The sequence below is a fragment of the Mirounga angustirostris genome, unplaced genomic scaffold (genome assembly GCF_029215605.1).
Source record: "Mirounga angustirostris isolate CCGP_5_RB_7025 unplaced genomic scaffold, mMirAng1.0.hap1 SCAF_1, whole genome shotgun sequence".
Lineage (NCBI taxonomy): Eukaryota > Metazoa > Chordata > Mammalia > Carnivora > Phocidae > Mirounga > Mirounga angustirostris.
The window spans coordinates 157,736,976-157,754,179 of record NW_026991709.1 but is presented as its reverse complement, the minus strand read 5'-3'; the positions used below and the strand labels follow the sequence as shown (position 1 = coordinate 157,754,179).

The 17,204-nt window shown below is 54.6% G+C and overlaps 1 protein-coding gene across 2 annotated transcripts in view; it reads right to left on the bottom strand.

Annotated features, from left to right (window-relative positions):
* Positions 1-277: 277 nt before the first annotated feature.
* The window catches only part of CHCHD6 (coiled-coil-helix-coiled-coil-helix domain containing 6), a 251,039-nt gene continuing 234,112 nt past the window's right edge, over positions 278-17,204 (bottom strand). For both annotated transcript variants that reach the window (XM_045904194.3, XM_054504540.2), the window contains 2 exons: positions 3,213-3,348; positions 278-489 (listed from right to left, as the gene is read on the bottom strand). In XM_045904194.3, coding sequence (XP_045760150.1) covers positions 484-489; positions 3,213-3,348 — 142 coding nt within the window. In that variant the 3' untranslated portion in view covers positions 278-483. The remainder of the gene's footprint in view (positions 490-3,212; positions 3,349-17,204) is intronic.

Below are 17,204 nucleotides of genomic sequence, written 5' to 3'. Positions count from 1 at the left end.
TACACTGGAGCTCAGACAACCTCTGTTAGGAAGCTGGCCTGTTCGCTCTGTTCCATCCCTAGAAAGAATTGCATTCCCCTCATTTCATCTCATACCTGCTTCTGGCTGGCCTTCTGCTGTTGCAGCATAACTGTGGGTTTCCACACCTGTCTCCCCTGCTAGGCTGGGTGCCCCCCAAGGGGAGCAGCCTGTTTCATTCAGCCCGCATCACCATGGTCCAGCACAGGTACGTACAGAGAAGAGGCAGCCGTGGCTGTCTGCCAGCCGAGAGAATGACTGAAAACAAAGACATTTGCTTTATTTGTTTTCAGACAGTAGCACATACTCTATTTCTCAAACACATGGCAGCCCCAAGCACAGAGGCATCCATAGGCACCCAGGAGAAAATGGCTGTGGCCTAGGGGGCTGTGGACTGTGGTCCCATAACCGGTTCCTTCTTCAGGGCTCCAAGTCACCTCCAGGGCCAGGATTGAGGGCCACTCTTCACCCCTACAAAGGAGAACAGGTCACAGTTCAGTCACGGCCCACTCTGCTGGGAACCCTGTGCATCCCCCAGGCCTTGGCTCCAAGAGGGCCCCCGGCTCTTGGGATACCCCATGAGTGTCACTGCTTAATGGGAAGGGTGCCCCCCAGCTGGTCCCTGAGACCTGGACTGGGTCTCTTCACCTCTGTGCCCGGTGCCCACTCAACACATGCCTGCAGCAGCCTGTTAACATGGACCCTGTAGCAATCTGACCGCCTTGCCCCCCCTTACAGACAGGAAGGCCTCAGCCCAATGCTGCTTTGTCCCACCAACATCTCCCCTGTTCTCTTACTTAACCATGCAGAGTTTTCTAAGTGAAACCAGTCAGAGAGAAAGCTCTGGTGTGTGAGAGCCCTCACACTCAGGCTGTTCCTTGCTGGAACCTGCCTCCAAGGCGCTGCCCACATCCACACACATGTACATGTCCCTGGGCTTGGGAGGCGCCACACAGGTGCTGGCAGGAGTTCTGGGGAGGTGCCTCTCACCCCAGCTTTTGACCAGGCAGGCCTCTGTCCGATACCTGCTCCCTGTCTGCCAGAGATGCGGGTTCCTGCCACCTGGTGCTTCCACAAGCGAATCACTATCAGAGACGCTCTAAGCCCCATAGTCGGCCCCACCAGGAGCCTTCTGAGGCAGAAGTCGGCAGAGGGCAGCAACACTTGTTGCATCTCACTCACAGGGTGCAATGTGTGTGTCTGGGCACTGAGGCCCTGCAGGGGTCGGTGGAACACCCTTCTTCCGAGGGGACCCTGCAGACGCAGCGCAGCGGGAGCAGGGCCGGCCTCTGCTGTTGCCAGTTGCTCAGGTTCCAATTTAGGCTTTAATAACGCCGGGGGGGGGGGGGGGTGGAGGCGCGGTGGCGGGAAGGAGGGAGCCAGGCCTGGCAGTGCCCCAGAGCCTCTCTCAGGCGTGCTAGAGCTACAGAGAACACACTGGAGTTAAATGCAATCTGTCTTCCTTCGTAATCACATTTTTGCCTCAGTGCAATGAAGATATATTGGTGAGATGTGTTTGTTAAAGATATACTCTGCTGGGGGAGGGGATGAAAACTGTGTGGCCATGGGGCCTGAAGGAAGAGAGGGAGGGCGGTCGGGGCTAGGGGGTGCCAGAGGGCTCTGTGGGGAATCAAGGGAGCCACGGCAGGACCCCAGGTCTCTCCCTCAGTAGAAAGTTAGGTGCATGGTGTGCAAGCACGGGCAATGGCTCGCTGATCCTGGCAGGGCAAGGGTTCTCGTGCAAGCCTTCACAAACACCTTGGTAGATACAAAGGGGCGCAGGAGGGCCACCTGTTCCCATGGCTGTGCGGTATGGTGCAGGGCAACCGGCCCAGCTCTGCTCCGCGCTGCAGGGACCGCTGGCAGTACCTTTCCTGCTCAACTCGAAACAGAGCAGCTTTCCATGCTCCACAGTGGGGAGGAAACGTGACCTCCTACTCAGGCTTCACACCCACCTGGTGCCGTGCAGAGCTGCTGCTAGGCTCCGGGCTGCCCCACAGCCCGCTCCAGGCAGCAGGCCTCGAAGCTCAGACAGGCACACAGCACCTTGTGCGTGAGATGCAGCCCGTGCGGCAGCAGCTCCACCTCCCGGGGCCCAAGCTGACAGAAAGGTGAGGGGGGCTCTGGTGAGGCTGGGCTATTGAGGAGGAGACTGCCAGACCTAGCCAGAGGGCCACCTGACTGCTGACCTCAGCCTTTCCACCATCAGTACCTGCAGCAGCTTGTCTCCTACTCGGGCAAAAGGGGCTTTTCCATGGGAAGAAGGCCCCATCTTACAGCCCTTTGAACAAACATGCCAGCCCTCTGGAGAGGTCCAAGCCAGGTGCCCCAAGTGAATGACGGGGAGGGGCCAGGTCCAGCCTGGGCAATGAACTGCTGGGCTTGGGAAGGGGGATTGAATTGTCTAGAAGAGGAACAGGGGGGAGATGCGAGGATAGTATTGGGAGCTGGCTGGGAGGGTCAGGGAAGGCAGGCAAGACCTTGGGACCAGGTCTCAGGGGAGGCCCACTGCCAACCTCAGACATCTAGGATACCCCACTGCTGCCCTGCAAGAGGGCTGGGGAGTGTGTGGGAGAGAGTGGGACCACTGTGACCCCCTCCCACTCACCAGGGGCTGGGTGCCAGCATGCCCCTTCAGACCACATGGAAGTGGGGTGGGCTGAGAGGTACCCTTCACTCCCTCACCCAGTCAGGCAGGCCACACCCACTCTTCCACCTCCCTGAACCCAGAGGCTCTTCTCCTTCTAGGGCTGTCCCCGCCCTTTCTGGGACCCCTACCCTGCACCATGGGCTCTCCTCTGAGCTCCCACCCCCAACTGCTCAAAGGTTAGAAGTGGGTGGCACATGCGTGCCCTTTACTAGGTGGCCAGTCCCTTGAACATGGGACCCAGAGCTGCTCTCAGACCCAGAGCTTACTCAGACCTGCTCCCAGACCCAGCTTAGTGGGGCCCAGGGTCTTTTCCTAACCCAGATATCTGAGAGCAGTCATGGAGCCAACAAGGCAGAACGTCTGAACCAGGAAGTGACAGAGGAGATTGAAGGCCTGAAGCTGTCACTGTGCACAAGGCAGAGGCTTGAGGTTAGCATGTCTGACTTAACAGACAAAGACAGGCAGACAGAGTCCAGCACTCGCGTGCTGCCCCCATGCACCCAGCAGCCCAGCGGCCCAGGCAGGAGGGCAGGGCGAGCCTTACCTTGTGGGCAGCACTCACACAGTGCTGGTAAGCCTTGACCAGGTCCGAGCACAGGAGCACTTCTTGTAGGTTGTCACGGTAGCAGCGGAGGATCTGGGCCTGCAGCCCTGAACACACGGGCTCTATCCTGCGGGGTCTGCAGGGACAGAGAGCAGGTGGGCCCGGGGTTTGGTCCCAGTGGGCAGGAGGGGGACTGGCTCACTCACTCAACACCACAGGCTAGGCACCTGGTGGCCATCAGCATCCAGTTACCCCTTGGGGAGAACTGGGGACGCAGGGGCTTGAGCACTGTCACAAAGCAGCAGACGCCAAGGAGACTGGGCTCCACACTGGCTCTAGCCCTAAGGGGAGAGGGGTTGGGGTGGCCTGCTGGAAGCCCCTTCTGCCCCCACCTGCCACCGTGTAGGACTCTTCCTGCCTAAGGGGTACACCCGACTATGACCGTGTGATCACACACACTGCAACTCTTTTCTCATACGAAGATTTCAAAACCTAATACATGCACAATGAAGAAACCTGGAAAAGTACAGAAATGTCTAAAAAAATACATAATATTTTTAGAATCTCACTTCCTAGAGATCACCTCTGTAGTATTGGGGGATGCTTTACTCTTTTTTCTTTATCAAAGTAGGTTCAGAAACTACAAAAATGAGTACATTTTCTTTTCTAAAAGATGAAACAAAACCCAAGTGAAATAAAGATTATGCTAAAATGGGTCACCAGTGTCCCTGGGCAACTCTGACTAGTTGGTCTCCTTCCTGACTCCTTCCACTGCCCCGTCTCCCTTCTCCTCTCTCTCCTGCATGCACACATGCACTGTCTTGCACGCACACATGCCTAAACACACTCACACTGCACGCCAGGCATCATCCTACTCATGGACTCCTAGCAGCTCTGTGTAGTACGCGCTATGATTTCTCATCCCTTGGTGCAATCCAAGAAACTGAGATACAGAGGATTAAGCAACCTGCCCAATGTCACATGCTGGGAAGTAGAAAGGGGGCGGATCTATTTGTTTACATGGGTTTGGTCGCACTGTTTCCACAGACTGGTTTTTCAGGCCAGGTCCATGTGGGAACCTTCGCTGCCAGAGACGGAACCCCAACACCTGATGTGGCCTTTCAGAATAAACACCACCCATGGCCAGGGCATGTGGTGGGAACTGTAAAAATGCAGAAAGCCACTCCTGAAGGTTTTCAGCAGTGAGACCATCACTATGATGCTTGACGCGGCGCTGCCTCGGTCACAGCGGGGAGACTTGCAGTTCATCATTCTTTCAGCCCAGTGTCTCTGTATTTTAGAAACCCAGCCATGCAGTTGGTGCTGGAATGGAGCAGCACCATTATTATTTTAAAATACCTCAAACAAGCTGAGTTCATCAGTTAAGAACAGCAAGCAATGGAATGCTCAGTGGCTTAGCAGGTAAGATACCTAGGATTTACTGGTCTCATTTTACTAGCCTAGAGGTGGCACTTCTGCTAGCGCTGTGCCACCAACCAGGCCATGCCGGGCCCGGGTTGCCCTGCCTTCCCCTGCACCATCCCCATGCGTCGGCTACTATCATCCTCAGGCCTGCTGTCTCATGAAAGGAAAGTGAGTATGTGGTGGGAGAAGGAGCCTTCCCGTTCCTGGGAGGGAGGGGATCAGAAAGGACGGCTCCTGAGGCCACACTGGCCTGGCTCTGCCCCGGCTCTGCCCCAACAGAGTGTGATTCCATTAGGCTTTGAGGATGCAGCCACAGAGCTGAGGCCGATCCTCTGGTACCACGCCACTCCAGCCCTTGAGATCACGGTCCTGCTTCTGTCTACATGGCATGGATGAGGTCTTCGAGATTTCTTACTTAGGACATATGGGGTCTTGTCTCAGCACTAGCCTCCCATCTTCACACAGGGGAGGCAGATGGGGATCCTAGGGACCACTCCTTCCCTCTCTGGACCCTGGGACCGCCTTTACTGGGTTCTGTCTGCCACTGCCCACAAGTGGGGTCACTGGGGTGCCCACCTGACTCCCCCCAAAGCTCTCTATTCTCGTATTTAAAAACTCTTTGACTTGGAGGCGTCTAATTGTGGGTCTTCCAAAATGGATTTTCAGCCTTTTGCTGGGCATTTCATCTTGGGCAAATTCTCTCTACAACTCTGCTAACTGCTTCACTTCTGATTGTTCTGATGTTCTCCCTTAGGACACTGGGAACGCACAGATTTTTGCTTTCTGCCCTCCATCTCAACTATCTTCCCCTCTCTCTTTTTACTCTCTGTTCTCCACTCTGGGGAAGACACAGCCTGTTCCTTCCCGGTTCCAGACCTGAAGCCCATGAGGCCACTTCCTTTTGTAGCTCTTTCCTGGTCCCTCTGTTACTATAGCTCCGAGGGCATAGGCTTTGTTGCACCCCCTCTTGTACCTCCTGAGGCACCAACCCCCACCATCACGTGACCCCCATGAGTGCCTGTTCCCAGTGGCAGCCCAGCAGCTGGAAGGGACTCCGCAGGCATCCATGGTCAGGGGCAGTGCCAGGCTCAGTGGAGGCAGGTCTAAGTCTGTACGCAGTCTACAGGTCTACAGGGAAACAGGACAGGTGGGGTCAGAGGGGCCTGGGCCAGGTGGTATGGCTGAGTTGCCCTGGAGCCCCAGTTCTGACCCCCTGAGAGGCCTCGCCCTCCCCAGACCTGCCACAGGGATCCTGGCTTTCACTTTGCAGGCTGTAAAAGGGTAGCGTAGTTGTTTTAGATTCTGTCCCTCTCCATCTGTCCCCACCTCCTTTGGTTTCAGGTCCCTGGATAAAGGCCCCTATGCATTTTGAGGGCAAACATCACAGAATCCCCATTGGGCTCCAAGTTCAAGAGAAAATGGGCCATGGTGAAATCCATCCTCTCCATACCAGTATCACTTCTGGGACTCCAGAGGCTTCTCTCCTCTGGGATTTATCAGGAACAGTATGAGGAGACGGAATGGCAGGCAAATGTCAACTGGAAGAAATTTCACCCGCTGGTCCACTAAAATGGCTCTGAATGGGACAGGAGGACAGCAAGAACACAGCTCTCCAAATACAAGGCTTTTTCTGAAGCAAGGCAGGGCAGGGCCTGGGGTCCAGCCATTCATGAAATCAGGTGCATTCTATCCAAGCACAGCTCCACCCTGCCCTGGTCCCCAGCAACCCTGTTTACACTGCACACAAATCAGCACAGTTAGGGAGAAACATTCAGTCTTATGAACAGCTGCTTTTCAAATGCACAAAAAACACATCCACAGCATGCTATGAACTTTCCAGGGGTTGAGATAAGTCCTGCTTCCCTATCTGAGGGATATTCACTGCCGCATATTTAGATATAATGGTCCATGTGACTTTGAGGGGGTTGACGTCACCCAGGTGAGAAGGCCGACAGCGCATTGCTAAGGAAGGCAGCTCACTTCTCTGGCCCTTACTTTCCTCATCTGCAAGTGGAAACAGCACCTGTCCTAGGCTGATGAAGGCCAGGCTGGCATGTGCAGGACAGAGTGTGTCCTGAAGGGCTGCTCTCACCAACAACCCAGCTATCAGTGGTCAGGCTGGGGTGGGAGGAGAGCTGAAGAAGGGAGGTTGGTGTCACATGGCACTTGGTGAAGAGTGGAGAAGAGGAAGCTTTGGCGCTAGGACTCCAGATGTCGGCTCAAAGGGGAGACCTTCTCTGCACACGTCCCTCTCCCTGTAACCTAAGCTCTAGTATCTTCCAGACCCTGTTCAGATCTCGCCCAGGCCTTGCTGGTACCTCCTTCCCCAGGAATCTTATGGTACCGATCACAGTGTATCTTCTTCCAGGATCCAGCAGACCCATGAGCGTGGCACCCTGTGGACTGGTGGGGAAAACACAGCTTTCGCCCCAAACCCGGGGCAAGGTTCTGGCTTTGCCACTTCCCACTGTGTGGTCAGGAGTCAGAGCAGAGCTGCCCGAGACTTGGCACGTGGGGGTCAGTCCTCAACACCAACATGGCTTCTGGTCAGGTGGTGTCACAAACACTGAGGAAACAGGCTGAATGTTGCTTCCTCTGACAAAGGGCTTCCACACCCTGTCTCCCCTGAGGGCTGGCATGATGGCCGCAGAGGGGGGCACACGATGAGCAGGTGGCAGAGACCACTGGGTCCACTCAGATAACAGGCCCCAGAGGACCGACCAGGGGCACAGCACAGATGCTGGGGGTGAGGGCCTCAGAAAGGCCAACAATGTCACGATGACCTCTGGGCGTTCAGTATCATGGAGTCCCCCTCCCGCCATGCTGCCCATGAACCAGAGTTCTATCTCTTTGTTTCCATAAGAGCAGTGATAAATAACATTAGAAAAAGGCGAAGTATTAGCCAGGAATGAAAACCTACCCTTCCTTCCCATCCAATGGCACCACAGTCAGGCCATCAAGGCCAGCAGTGAAGAGCTGCCCTTCCTTGGATGCTCCTCATCGCCGTCCAGCTCCCTGTCTGAAAAGCGGGAGTCGCTCTCACCACCGGCACCACACGCTAGGAACCCTTCTCCCTCTGGGTCACTGTCCCCACCTTCTCTGGGCACACAGGCCCCTTACTCCTTTACCTTTGCCGGGCAACCCCCCAAGCTAGCTTATCCATCACTCCCGCCAAACCCTCCCACTGCTAATCCCCAGGTCCATTCCACAGTTGACCCTATGGACCTCAAGACTTCTAAATCCAACAGGCCCCTGGAGCCTTCACGCTAAGCATCCCATGTTATACCGACTCCCCATTTCCTCAGTGGAATTGACCATCTAGCACCAAGGAACCCTCTCCCCCTCCCTAGTTTCTTGCTTTGATGAGTGACAAGCATGGCTATCCCTCCAGCCACCCACCTCAGTCGAAAACCTGGAGTCGTTCTAGATGTTTCCCCTTCATTCTAGATGTTTCTCCCATCTCCAGGCCAGATATCTTCCCCTGCCTTCAGTCTAGATGTCTCCCCCTGCCTTCATTCTAGATGTCTCCCCCTGCCTTCATTCAAGATGTTTCCCCCATCTTCAGTCTAGATATCTCCCCCTGCCTTCAGTGTAGATATCTCCCCCTGCCTTCAGTCTAGATGTCTCCCCCTGCCTTCATTCTAGATGTTTCCCCCACCTTCAGTCTAGATATCTCCCCCTGCCTTCAGTCTAGATGTCTCCCCCTGCCTTCATTCTAGATGTTTCCCCCACCTTCAGTCTAGATATCTCCCCCTGCCTTCAGTCTAGATGTCTCCCCCTGCCTTCATTCTAGATGTTTCCCTCACCTTCAGTCCAGATATCTCCCCCTGCCTTCAGTCTAGATGTCTCCCCCTGCCTTCATTCTAGATGTTTCCTCCACCTTCAGTCTAGATGTCTCCTCCTGCCTTCATTCTTGATGTATCTCTTTTGCCTCTAACTAAACCAGCCCTGCCTTTCTCCATTCAAAGTGGAAATTGAAGATGTATCCATTCCCCATCCTAAATAGCTCAGAAACTCATCCTCCCACTCCTGGTGACCTAACTTACCCTTACATGGGCATACCTAGATGGCACTCACTGCTCTCCCTTCCAATCATCCTGCATTGCCAGAGGTCTTTTATCCCCCTGATGCTCCACTGGGCCTCTGGCTCCTGTCTGTAGAAGCCCTACCTGCCTGTCTCCTGCCTCCGCTGCCCCTCCCCTGCTCCAAATCCGAGTGGTTCTCAGAGCAGACTCATTGGCCATAATGATCCTTCTAGAGGGTCTTCCTCTCCCCTTAGCACTCAGACCTCCTGAGGCCCAGATCTCCCTGAGCTCCCCTGGCCTCTTCTTTGCTTCACCAGCTTCTCTCCCTCAGCCTCCTCCATATAGTCTCAGGGTCTTCTTCCTCATGTCTCTAGCACAGTCCATCACTGCCCTACGGACACAGAGCACATCTTCACCTTGGCATCCCCAGCTTCACATACCTTTCTGCAGGGATCTTCCTGTAGGGCCCTCCATCAGCAATTCCTTCTCAGCTCCCTCCCCCAGCACCTGAGTGGTCTTTCCTACTGGCCTTTCTCCCTTATACCTTCACCATTCTACTTTGTCCACCAACACACTCATTTTTCTAAAAAGTAGAAAAACATTTCAAGCCCAAATCACGTGTGCCTCTTAGCTCCCTGTCAGCTGCTCTCCTTTCGAAGAAGCACTGCCCAGAGCTCCCCCGCCTAGCACTCACCCCTGGTCCCCGGGTCAGCCTTATTAGGCTCTTCTTGCTCAGGGCAATCAGCATAGCCCTGCCATAGCCAGCAGCACCATCTATCCCCACAGACTGGGAGGCCCCATTCTGACTCTGCTCCACTAGCCCCTCTCCTGCTCACTGGGAGCTCTAGCTGTGACCCCTGTTCTCCCCACAGCACTGGGGCTCCTAGTCCATGCCCCATGGCAGAGCCCTAGGCCTGTGTGGGCACTGATGGCTGAGCAGCCCACAGGGACCAAGTAGGCCTGGTTCTCGCTCCAGCACCTTTTTCCTCCTGCACTCTTACACTGGCCACACTGGCCAGATGCCCAGTCACCCCTGATTTCCCCCACAACTCACTTCCACCTCCCTACCACACCGAAGCTGCCCCAGGATTTGTCTCCCAGAAGCCCCCTCATCTATTTCCTAGTCCCCGTCATTATGACAACAGCTGCTTACACTCCTCCTTACCTCCAGCCCATCCTCTCTACAGCAATTGGTGATTTTTCTAGAACATAAAGCAGACCAGATTTCTAAAAAAACAAGCCAGTTTAAAAACCCTTTTCTTAGGTGGTTACAGCTCACTGGAACCTGTGCTAAGCATTATCTCATTTAATCACCAGACGAACCTTATAGGTGGGAACGATACTTTCCCTTAGTTTATCTTAAGTGAAGGAACTGGCTCAGAGTAGAGAGACCCAGCAGCTTGCTCATGCTCAACATCTGACAAGCAGGACCAGCAATCAGGTCTGAGCCTTCCTCTAGGCCTGCTGCCCCACTGCATTCCCATGGCCCTTGAGCAGCCCCCACACATGCTGGTACTGCCATCTGTCATCTGTGTTTAGCCACGTAATTGATATCACTCTGCCACTAGCCTGAATGCCCTAAGAGGGCAGGCTGTGTACCCAGCACCTCAGAAGCTGAGTGAGGGTATTAGTCTCAGGCCTTAGGTGGCCTGCTGGCCTTTTGGCCTCACTCTCATTTCCCCCAAGACAGAGGTCAACAATGGGGAAGTACCCCGAACATGGCCTGCAGACCCAGGCGCTCCTCTCCGTGTTCCTTCTCTCTGGTCTTGCTCCCCCCCAGCCATGGGGCGAAGCTTTGGTAGCCTTCCATCACTGCAGGAACCTCCTTGATATGTTCTAACGGGCACACACACTACTGGATTCTGACACACCTACCAGCCTGTCTGCACACAGGGCTTGGAAACCCCAGGGCAGGCTCAGAGCTGTGCCAGGAAAGCAGGTGACTGGGTGTGCCCAGAAGGGAGGGCCCACAAGACCGTTCCTGAAACTGCCACACAGGGGTATCAGGAGGGAAGGGAACTCAGCTTTATGAAGCAGCAAGTGTCCTATGCATTCATCTACTATTATACCCAATTCACAGGGCAAGACCACCAGATGAAGCAAATGCACCCACTGCAGCATCCAGCAACTCCACGTCATTCCACATGGCTCTGCCCTCGCTGGCCAGGGAGGTGGGGTTTGGTCCACACCACTGAGCCTGGGCTAGCACAGCCCTACAGCCCCATGGGCCTGGTGAAATGTCCGGGGCTGAAACTGGGCCCCTGCAGGGAGAAAAGGAACTGGGCCTCCAACAGCCATGGCCACGGCCCACATGGAAACAGACCCTCACATCATCTGAACTTCTCGATTCTCAGCTAGGGACTTTTTAGCTTTCCTGTAGCACAAGCTTTGGCTGAAGTTAGCTAGGGTTGAGTGTCTGTCAAGTAGTCAAGTCAAGTGTCTGTCTTGTAGCCAAGACTGTTGTCTAGAGAAGACAATGTGGTGAGACTGTGGGACCAAGGGCTCCCGAGAACTATATGCACACATGTAGGTCAGTGGATCAGAGAGTTTCCCACCAAAATTCTTGTCCTTGGGAGCATCAGAATGCAAACTTAATGGGCAACAGGGTTGTTGCAGATATAATCGGGACGAGGTCATTCTGGGTTAGGGAGGACCCCAACCCCACATGACCGGTGTCCCTACAAGGAGAGACACAGACGCACTGGGAGAAAGAAGGCCATGTGATGACAGAGGCACAGACTGCAGTGACATGCCCGCAATTCAAGGAGCACCAAGGCCTGAGGGCAGCACCAGAAGCCTGGAGGAAGGCACAACAGCTGGTCCTGTTTAAAGGCTCCCGAGTTTGGTGCTTTGTCACAGCGGCTCCAGGAAATGCATGCAGTCAGTCTTGCAGGAAAGGGTCTGATCTAGTCTCGGGAAGCAGAGCTGGGAGTGCTGAACAGTGTGTGGGGGGGGATGTTAGTGGGAGGCAGGTGAATCACTAGTTACCTTCTAACCAGGAGCAACGTGCGCCCCTCGGCAACAGGGGGCTCCTTGGCCACAGCAGCCACACTTCAGTGAGTATCGACCAAGTGCCAGGCGCTGTAGTCAACACAGAGTCTCACCTCTGCCACCCCGGTGCGGTCATCAGTTAGAGAAGCACTGGGTACCTCTGACATGCTTCACCTAATTGACAAGTGGGGGACCTCTTATTCATGACCAGGTCTACAGAGCTCCTCCCCATGCTCCAGGGCAGAGGAGCAGGCCATGGGGGGGAGGGGGCGAAGCCGAGTCACCCCCATGCTTCTATGCCAGTAAACAGCACAGGTGGAAAATCCGGCCTCATCTGAGATTACAGCTGGATGGGCCGGTGGTCTTGGTCATTCTGAAACCAATACCTGCCAGGGCCTACTGCATGCCAGGTCCTAAGCATAGCCACAACCAACCTGTGAGCTGGGCATTACCGTCCCATTCTATAGATGGGGACACTAGTCTCAGAAAGGTTAAGTGACTTGCCCATGGTCACACAGTAGTGAGTTGGAGCTAGGATAAGAGCCTGGTGTGTTTTGGCTCCACAGCTCTTGCTCTCCACGCTGCTGGGTCCATTTTAGCTCTACTTGGCCTTTGGAAAATTCCAAAAAGCCCCCAAAGAAGAAACAACCGAGGGTACAAATAGAAACAAAAGACACTTGCCCCAAACTACAAGGTTGGCAGGGCTCCAGAATGGAGCTAGAACTTGGTGATACAGAGTGGGGAGCGGGGGAGGGCTGGCGAGGGGGGAGGGCTACCAGGTACGCACCCACAGGAGGAAAAGGGAGGGAGGGAGATGAGGAATGTGAGGCTGCACAAAGCTGGTGATGCACAGCAGAGCCAATTGGAAAGGTGGGAAGGAGAAAGCAAAGGAGGCAAACCAGCGAAGCTGGCTTCGGGCAGGGCGGGGGCAGTACCTCCTGTCGTGGGTGCTCGTGCCAGGGGGCGGGCCGAGTCACCCCCACGTCGGAGCTCGTGTGGGGGGTCTTGTGAACAAACCCAGCTGGCTCTTCTGAGCGCGCGCAGCATCCTCACATGCGCAGTCCCAAACCTCCATGTGCTCTTATTTAATAAATGAAATCTCATCAACTTATCCTTCTTCCATTATCACTGCTGACATCAATCTGATAATATTGGCCTGGTGTGGAATTGGGCTATTATATGTCCTCCTGATATTTAATTTCAGAGAAACATCAGCAGGGGGTGAATATATGGAGCAGGCTTTTTATTACAGGCAGCAGTAAGGAGATTCCAAGTGAATTAGACATTCATCTTCGTCAGGTCCAATCTAGCTGTTCAGGAGAGGTTTTTGTTTGAACTGCGGCTAGGGCTGAGGTGCTGATGAGACCAGCTGGTTACCAAGGACTTGGTTAACTGGCTGCTATCGACGATGTGCCATTCAGCCCGGGTAAGCGGAGACCAAAGATCCTGCCATCGATCAACCTGCCACACAGGATCACTATCAGCTGCTTGATGCTGGCCTCCGGCTGCCCCCATCCCTCAGGTGGGAGGCAGCTATTCTGAGAGCCCAGGGCCTGACAAAATGGCCCTTCCGCCAAGAGCCAAGGGAGGGCTCTGCTCCCAAGAGGAAGGGAAACACAAATTGGCCCCTGGCTGCCACTTAGTCAGTGAAGGAGAGGCTGCCTGTGACGGGATCCTTCCCAGGACTATCCCTTCACATGCACAGGCATCGGGGAATGGGCCACTCCTGGCTTTGTTCCTCTGCTGAAAGAACGATGGAGGATGCACCTTTCTCCCTGAGGACCCCTCCTGAGTTGCTGGCTGTGTGGGCTGAACACGGGCTGGTACCTTCTGGGTGTCTGTGATGAGGGAGGAACCAGCAGTGTCACTGTGTCTGAGGAGGGTCACACTGAGACCACCTGGGGCCGAAGAGATTTCTGGTGCTGTTTCTGCCCATAAGAGATCAACAGCGCAGTCCCTCAGTGGCCATGGCCCTGGCGTGGGGGGTCTGCATAGTTGGGGTGCAGTGCACAGCTGGCCGTGTTCAGGGCTGCTGGAGGCTTTCAGGACTCACCCCCTGCCGGCAGGGCACTCACCAGATGGGGAGCCAGCATCAGGGAGTGCATGGAGGACCTCCAGGACCCCTAGTCCTAGACAGCCCATCCCTTCCCTACCCTTCTCTCCCTGAGCCCTTGCCACCTCTTACCTGGGCAACTTCAGTCATGTCCTGGCTGGCTGACCTCCCTCCCTCTGGTCTGCCCCTCCAGCCCACCTCCTTGCCCACACTAGCTGGAGGTCCAGGAATTCCCATGGAAGGAAAGCCAACCTTCCAGGACTGCTCTTCCAGCTCTGTGCTCAGGCCCTGCCACTGTACCCATGATCGAGGCTCTCAGAACCTGCTCAGACCAACCTCACAGCAATGCTTCATGGGAACCAAGCTCCTCCTCACACAAGCCACCTGCCCCCTACTGCCCCACCTCTCCATCCTCTCACAAAGCCTTCAACCCTGCTGACTGTCCCCAGTAAATAAAGAACACTTCCTTCAGTCAAGGAGCAACTATTTGCTGGGGCCTACAGTGCACCAGACCCTCAAAGGACAAAGCCTTGGCCCTGCCCCCAAAGACTTCCATCTGCCTATGTCTATAAGGCCCAGAGGCAGGGCCAGTCCTTCCCTGTGGCACCTAAGCCACCAGTGCCCTCTTAATGGTGCAGCCTTGAGAGGTCAGCCTCCTGCTGCCTGAAGACCCTGGGGCAGGCCCTTTCCAGGGAACACTGAGTCACATCAAGACCCTCCACTTCTTTAAAAAATTTTTTATTGTTATGTTAATCACCACACATTACATCATTAGTTTTTGATGTAGTGTTCCATGATTCATTGTTTGCGTATAACACCCAGTGCTCCATGCAGAACGTGCCCTTTTTAATACCCATCACCAGGCTAACCCATCCTCCCACCCCCTCCCCCCCAGAACCCTCAGTTTGTTTCTCAGAGTCCATCGTCTCTCATGGTTCATCTCCCCCTCCGATTTCCCCCTTCATTCTTCCCCTCCTGCTATCTTCTTCTTCTTCTTCTTCTTTTTTTTTAACATATATTGTATTATTTGTTTCAGAGGTACAGATCTGTGATTCAACAGTCTTGCACAATTCACAGCGCTTACCAGAGCACATACCCTCCCCAATGTCTTCACCTAGCCACCCCATCCCTCCCATCCCCCACCACTCCAGCAACCCTCAGTTTGTTTCCTGAGATTAAGAATTCCTCATATCAGTGTGGTCATATGATACATAAGACCCTCCACTTCTGGTTGCTTCCAGACCCGCAACAGCACTTGCCCCTTAGGAGATGAGAAGACCACTGGCCAGTGGAAGGAACATACTCACACCAAAGAACTGCAAGGGGTGAAGTGAGGTACACGCCAGGAAGGGACAAATGTGCCATAGGGAGATAGAGTGCTAATTGGAAGTCAGCTGGGACAGCACAGGGTGTGCTACAGAGAAAGGGACCCAGAGCTCAGACTTAGGATGCATGGCCTGCTTACCCATCCCTGGCAGTCCGTCCCCAAGGCATTGAGGGGACACAGTGGTGAGGGGGTTCCAGTACCCAGGAAGGTGTATGGTGGCTGTTCTTTGTAGGCCAGGACTGAGGTGGGAGATGCTGCTATGGAAATGGGCTCCCTGAGCTCATGGGAGGAGTGCAGTCAGTGTCCCTGACTGGCCACAGAGCCCAGGGGAGCCAGCCACTGAAAGAGGAGATAGGAATCTCTGGTGGTGCCCAACCAGCCAAAGTGTCCCTGGGACTGAGACACTGGGCGGTCTGGTCAAGTCTTAGTTGGTTTGCGTAAGTAAGAAGTCTTACGAAGAGAGATTCGACTGGAATTACCCTGAGAGTGCACAGGAAGTCACAGCCCTGCCCAATTTCCAGACCTGAGCCCCTTCCAGAAGAGTTCCAGGCTACAGTGTACTAACCAGAGGAACCATGTGGGATTTGGAAGAGCAGAGAAAAGGCAAAACCTCTGCAGTGGTGGGTGTGGCGGGTAGGAGATGTGCAGCAGCTCCTGGCCAGCTCCCTACAACCACCTACTCGGCTCATGGAGGAGACAATGGCCAGATAGAGCCTCCCAGAGATTCCAGAGAATTCCAACCGCTTCCCCACAGCTCTTGCTTGAGGTGGAGATCTTCCAAGTCTGTCCTCTGACCTCCAGCAGTAGTCCTGACCTCATGCTCTCTTCCAAAGCTGGTGTCAGCCTCTGGATCCCATATAGAACCCTTTATGCCCAGAACACACATACTGCTGGTTTTCCCAACTGGATGCTGAAGGATGTGAACCCTTTCTTCTCAGGCCCTTCCTACCCTGTCCCCTTTGCCATCAGTCCACTGGCCTCTCTCAGGTGCCCACCTGGCTTCACTCCAGGTCCCCAACTCTATCTTTGTCACAGATGTCGCCACCATGAGTTTGCTTGTCAGTCTGTCCACCCATCACCCATCCATGGGCATGGTTTCTATGAGGCATGCACCATGAGGGGCAGTATGGGGGCTCCCTGCTCTCATGCAGCCCGACATAGCAGAGCAGAAACACCTGGATCAACAAACATGGAGTCATAAACTGGGGGCCCACATGGAGCTGACAGGATGCAGCCCAGGGGTCACCCCTGTTTGTCAAAGGGACCAGAGGGACCAGAGGAAAGAGAAGCTGCCTGGAGGAGGCAAATAAGGCTCCCACTTGGGTCCACAAAGGTGGAGGGCAGCATTCTACTTACCCTGGCTCCCAAATCTTTTAGAAACCTGTTCTCTTCTCTGTGTCCTCCGTCCTAAGTCCAACTCCCTACCACCTATCTCTCCAGACTATGCTGGCTTCCAAGCATCTCCCTAGTCCCTCCACTCCACCTTCCACTCTGTTCAGTGTGACTCACAAGTAATCAGACAGTTAGCCAGTCCCCAGCTTGGCTCCTACTGATGGAACCCAGAGCCTGTCCTATGGTGCTCAAAGCCCTTGCCCTACTTCCCTGTGGGGACTCCTGTCACCCTCTGGCCATTGTCTCTGCTCTAACTCGGGGGACCTGCTACTATCTTCTGAACACACTGGTTCTCTTGGGCCTCTGGGTCTGAGCACATATGATTCGCTCTGCCTCCACATCCCTGCTGTCAACATCAGGCCTCTCTGGTCACCAGGCTGCCTGGCAGATCCATCTGCCTGCACGGCCTAGCCCCATCCCTATCTGCTGCAAAGACCCCTGCCTATCAGGAAAACCAAGGTTCTTTTGTGCTAGAAATGGCAGTGCTATAAATACTGGTTGAGGGCCTACTGTGTGTCCATGCCACCTGCCCACATGATCTGCAGTATGCAGAGCTGTCATGGCCATGCTTCTGTTTCTTCTCTGACTGTAAACTCCTCTCAGTGCTCATTTATTCCCAGTCCTTGCCAGGGCTACACAAAACAGGTGCTAAATAAATAGGAGGTGAGAGAATGCACTGCAGGCCATGTCTCCCCAGTCTGTACCTTGGCTCCCACCCTTCCTTCTCTGGAATACCCTCCACCCTTGTCCCTCAAGGCACTACACAAGCACCACTTCTG